General features: G+C 39.6%; 1 protein-coding gene across 2 annotated transcripts in view; it reads right to left on the reverse strand.

The window, feature by feature from the left end:
- trim66 (tripartite motif containing 66) overlaps positions 1 to 5,404 on the reverse strand; it is a 176,681-nt gene extending 171,277 nt beyond the window's left edge. For both annotated transcript variants that reach the window (XM_059975842.1, XM_059975841.1), the window contains exon 1: positions 4,903 to 5,404. In XM_059975842.1, the coding sequence (XP_059831825.1) occupies positions 4,903 to 5,143 (241 nt within the window). In that variant the 5' untranslated portion in view covers positions 5,144 to 5,404. The remainder of the gene's footprint in view (positions 1 to 4,902) is intronic.
- Positions 5,405 to 6,000: the final 596 nt, after the last annotated feature.

The following is a 6,000-nucleotide window of genomic DNA, read 5'->3' on the forward strand; positions in this document are numbered from 1 at the left end:
ATCCTTCTAAACTCCTGAGTACAGGCCCAAAGCTGCCAAACGTTCCTCATATGTTAACCCCTTCATACCCAGAATTATCCTCGAACATCCTCTGGACTCTCTCCAATGACAACAATTCCTTTCTGAGATATGGGGACCAAAACTATTGACAATACTCCAAGTGTTGCCTGACTTGTCTTACAAAGCCTCAGCATTATCTCCTTCCTTTTATAATCTATTCCCCTGGAAATAAATCCCAACATTGCATTTGCCTTCGTTACCATAGACTCAACCTGTAAATTAACCTTCTGGGAGTCTTGCATGAGGACTCCCAAGTCCCTCTGTACCACTGATGTCTGAAACTTCTCCCCATTTAGATAATAGTCCACACGATTGCTCCTTTTACCAAAATGCATCATACATTTCCCAACACTATATTCCATCTTGCACTGTTTGCCCATTCTTCCAACTTGTCCAAGTCCTTCTGCAATTGCATTGCTTCCTCAGCACTACCTACTCCTCCATCTATCTTCACATCGTCCGCAAACTTTGCCATAAAGCTATCAATTCCATTATCCAAATCATTGACAAAATGTGAAAAGTAGCAGTTCCAGCCGAGGAACACCACTAGCAGCCAACCAGAAAAGGCTCTCTTTATTCCCACTCACTGCCTCCTGCCTGTCAGCCATTCCGCTATCCATGCCAGTATCTTTCCTGTAACACCACAGGATTTTATCTTGTTAAGTAACCTCATGTGGTGGCACCTTATCAAATGCCTTCTGAAAGTTCAAGTAAATGACATCCACACCCTCTCCTTTGATCACCCTGCTTGTTATTTCCTCAAAGAATTCTAATAGATTTGTCAGGCAAGATTTCCCTTGAGAGAATGTTGACATTGACTTATTTTATCAGTCTCCAAGTACCTCAAAACCTCATCCTTAATAATAGACTCCAAAACACTTAACCCAACCACTGAGGTTAGGTTAACTGGCCTATAATTTCCTTTCTTTTGTCTTCCTCCCTTCTTAAGTGCAGAGTGACATTTACAATCTTCCAGTCCCAGGTCCATGCCAGAATCAAGTGATCAAGATGAATGATCAAGACCAATGCATCCATCATCTCTTTAGCAACTCCTCTCAGGGCTCTGGGATGTAGTCCACCTGGCCCAGGTGACTTATCTCCCTTAAGACCTTTGAGTTTGCCCGAGTGCCTTTGCAATGCAATGTCACTCATTCCTGCTCCCCGACACTCACGGACCTCTGGCACACTGCTGGTGTCTTCCACAGTGCAGACTGATGCAAAGTACCCATTAAGTTCATCTGCCATTTCTTAATCTCCCATTACTACCTCACCAGCATCATTTTCCAGTGGTCCAATATCAACTCTCACCTCCCTTTTACTCTTTATATAACTGAACAACTTTTAGTACCCTGCTTTATATTATTGGCTAGTTTGCCCTCATATTTCATCTTTTTCCTTCTTATAGCTTTAGTTGTCTTTTGCTGGATTTTAAAAGCATCCCAATCAGCCAACTTCCCACTCACTTTTACTACCTTATATGGCCATTCCTTGGCTTTTGTGCAGTCATTAACTTCCATTGTCAGCTATGGCTGCCTACCCCTGTCATTTGAGAACTTCTTCCTCTGTGGGACATATCTATCCTGTGCCTTGTGAACTATTTCCAGAAACTTCAGCCAGCTTTACTCTGCTGTTATCCCTGCCAGTATTCTCCTCCAATCCACCTGGGCAAGCTCCTCTCTCATGCCTCTGAAACTCCCTTTAATCTACTGCCACACTAATGCATCTGACTTGTGCTTCTCCCTCTCAAGTTGCAATATGAATTCAATCATTATGATCACTGTCTCCTTAGGGTTCCTTTCCATTAAGCTGCCTAAGAAGATCTGGGTTATTACACAACATACGATTGCAGCGATCATTAGTAACTGATCTATAACCCACAACCAGAACTTAAGTGACTAACACTGATTGTATTAACTGCAATACTTTCATTGAAGAGATGGTTACAAGTTCAGGAATAGATTTAAAAACTGCAGATTGACAACGACCCTGAGCAATATTGTAAGACCACTTAAGTACAGAAGGTATTAGAACTCTCATTATTAGGACAAAGATTGTTTAATTTCCATTTAAGAAGCCCAAAGAAATTGACAAAAATCATTCTTGTTTAAATTCAAGTATCTATAAAAGTAACACAACAAAAAATCCAGTATCGGCAAAAAGGTTCTGGTAACTAACCTTTGTGCTCTGTGACAATTTATAAAACTTCACAAATTAAATCTATGCAGTGACCAAATCTAATTGTAACTATATCCTAAAATTAAGTGTCCAATTGAGTTATAACAAAAAATAATACTAATCAAAAAAATGTGGCATATTGGAGGACACAACCCCAATGAGGTTCATTAAAATTGAACTGGTGTCATGGAGTTAGGTGATCGATGATTAGATGCAAATTTTCAATTGCATTTCTGTTATGTTATAATAAGTATCCTGGTCTTCTTTAAAAGAACTTCATAGAATCTCATTTCATAGGTTGCTTTCATTTTCATATTTGAAAGTTCAAGCCTAATAGCTTAAACTTGTCTCTTCATAAACATTTAACCTCAGCACAAAATTATACATCTAAGTCCTTTATTACAAATTAATTAAAATTACACACCCAAGTCATCACTAAATTAACATCCAAGTCACTTGAAAGAAGAAATTTCCATCAACTCCAAACGTGAGGACAATACATTAAGGCTTTTAGTTTTACAAAGCTATTCAGAAGGTTTTTGAAACATCAGAGCTGGCAATTTGCAAGTAAACAACTAGGCTCCTGTTTTCACAAATCATGTTTTTACTTTTTAAAGGAAGCTTAAAAGAAATCTCATGCTATTTATTAGTCACTTAAGAAACAGGAACGTCTGAGCCTGTGCTGCCATTCAGTATCATAGTTTGATCTTTGATATCAAATCTATTTTCTTAACTGATCACCATAGTCCTCTAATCTCATAGTCATAGAGCAAGGTTCCCTCTAGGCTGTGCGGATGCACTGGCACACAGTAACACATAACCTTTGTTGCCAAGCAGCTGGACATTAATACAGGTAGAAAATGACTACAAAATTAAAGATTTTCTTTGTTGTCCTGTAGCTCATTATACCCTTCAATAAATAGACTCAAATACATGATTTTTCAGTCTTCACTCTAAATATTCATAGTATGCATATTACAAAAAAACATTTAAAGTGCCATGCAGTTTACAGGCCATTTAAAAATTTCCTGCTCAGAGCAATGGTTGATCAGTGCAGCTGTAAAAATAAGAGGGAAAGTTGCTGAAGATATTTCAGCCTTGAATATTCGTAATGATCCAGCATCTACAACTCTTGGGTTGGAGATGGTACAGTTCTTCAAATATCCCTTTCAAAAATTAAAATCATTCAATATCTGCCATGCTGTTTATTAGGAGGATTCATGCAAATAGCCTACACTTAGCAGCTAATCAGATATTAACCACAATTCCACACTCCTCTTTTACACCCACCCACCCCCCACCAACTTGCTCAAGTATCTTTCCATCCATCTTAAAAATATTCCAAGACAATACTTTGAGGAAATGAGCTTCAAATATTCATGATGCTCAAAGGAATACAAATCATCTGATCTCCATTTCAAATGAGTAACCACCTTATTTTTGTTTTAAACAGCAATATTTGCTCTAGATTGTTCACACATTTAAAAAAAAATTCTCTCCATATTCACCTTGTCAAGATCCCTTTGGATTTTGTTTTTAAACATGCGTTTCATTGAAGATCTCTCACTCATCTAAAGCACAGATGCAGGCCTAGCCCATCCAAATCTGCCTCAGGCAACCCAGAATTCCATGTATTAGTTTAATGCACCCATCCTGAAATCCTTTCAACATATTAGCATCTACCCTTAAATAATAGAGATGCAGTCAAATTATAGCTCCACATAATAATGTTAGTTTTCCCTCATGATTTGCTATATCTGCATCCTAACCTTTTGAGTATCATAAACATCTACAAGTGCCTCTTCATTGCACAGCTCTGGAATCTCTTGCCCTTAGACAAGCTTCTTTATTTTTCCTGCCAAATGGACAAGTTCCATTTCCCTATATTATTTCTCCGTTTATTAGTCAATCTTTGCTCACTCAGTTAACCTACCTTTGTAAAAGACATACATTTCATTACATGATATATTAACAATGACCTGACTCCCTCCCACCAACCTTCTACTGCAAACTCGCCTCTTTTGGAATGCAGGAATTCATTTTATTAAAATAAGGAGCTGCGGTACAAAACAAACTGTAGATACCAATTAAGTTGGTTACAAACACCAAACTTTTCTAGAAATGTTGAAGGACTACTCGCAGATCAAGCATCAACTTAAAAAGTCACTTGAACAAATATTGGGGAGGGGAGTGAAAGAGAATTTCCAATATATTTAGTGTCTTTAGATTGTCCTAGAGATTTTTTTTAAAAGTGAGGTTCTCTCTCATTTCAGGGACATAGAATCATAAAGAGAAAAATAATCGCTACCTAAAACTGACCATACCGTTACAGAAATTAGAGGATTTGTCCTTTCTCCGAAGGATATATACTCAGCAAGTGTGACAAATATACTACAAGATGAGCAAAATGATTAGGAGCACCGCTATGGAATTACTGCTTTGTGTCTACAAATAAATCCGACTGTCACTTAACAGAGTGCCTATCGTAAGCCTAGAAGGAAAAGTCAACCCTGTCTCTTTAAGTGCAGGTGTGTTGTGCTGATTTGTTTGCAAAATGGAAACGGAGACGTTCAAGTCTTTGGGGCCGAGCGGGCAGGTGTGGGCAAACGCTGTGTGTACGTCTCGAAGGAAATGTTAGAGTTAATAGCAATGTCTTTAACCCATTACCTTCCCCATTACAGTCCTCCGGGAAAGCTGCAGTTGTAGGAGTGAGGCTGCGGATCCCAGCCGGCACACAATCTTTGCAGAACGAATGAAGACAAGGCAGCAATCTTGGCTCGCGATTTGTAAGATCCTTTTTACAAACCACGCAGGTCCTGAACAGATTAAGTTCGTCCTCCGCAGAGTTACTTTTGCATTCATTTTCGGCTCGGCTGTTGGCAGTGTTGGCGGTGGCACTTTGGTCCATATTTCACCTTCTGCCAAAGCCAAGGCTTGACCTCTTTCACCACTCCCTGCGCACAGCACCGCTTTCAGTTGCAGGGTCCCTGGATGGTGGTGATGCGAAGAGTTACTCTGCCAAATGACATCATTCCCCGCGAGAAAAGGAAAACAAGTCAGCCCGTGAGCAACGCGAAGTACGTGGTCTCGGGCTCCTCAAAGCTCAATCTATTACCAGATATTCAGGATCTCAGTGAAAAAATAGTCCTGTAAACGTCATGTCAGCTAATGGGACTGGTCGAAATGCAATGACGTACACGTCATAGGCAGATCAAGTGCGACTCGGTAAATAGCAATTAAATCACTCACAATAAAGGAACGGGCTTTAAAAGTCTGATGTAACATTTGATGTGACAGGATTAATGAACAGAACGCCGCAAATAAAAAAAAAAGAAATAAGCGTTTCTATTAAAGGACAGTTGCAGTTTGTTGAACAAAAATTATTTTCTGCATTATGAGACTGGAAAATAAAAGAATAATTTCTGCAGCCTGCCGTTTACTGCGGTTGATTAATTTGCTTGAGAGTTTCGGGTTTTCTCCTGTGGGTGGCATGGACGCAGTCCGGATTATTTTATGCAGAGGAGGGGCTGGTAGAGACCAGAACCTTGGAGAGAAGGATGCCCTCGCTTGGAGAGAAGGATGCACGCTGCCCTCTGGAATAGTCATACAGTACCAGCGACCGAGTTGTGCCACACCACAACCAAACGCGCTGCAGAGATTCAAGAAGGCAGTTCCATACCAGCTTGTCAAGAATAATTATGGATGGCCCACAAACGCTTGTTTTGACAGCAATGATCACGTACTACGAATGAATAAATATAGCTG

Source organism: Hypanus sabinus, chromosome 7 (genome assembly GCF_030144855.1).
Source record: "Hypanus sabinus isolate sHypSab1 chromosome 7, sHypSab1.hap1, whole genome shotgun sequence".
NCBI classification, from domain to species: domain Eukaryota; kingdom Metazoa; phylum Chordata; class Chondrichthyes; order Myliobatiformes; family Dasyatidae; genus Hypanus; species Hypanus sabinus.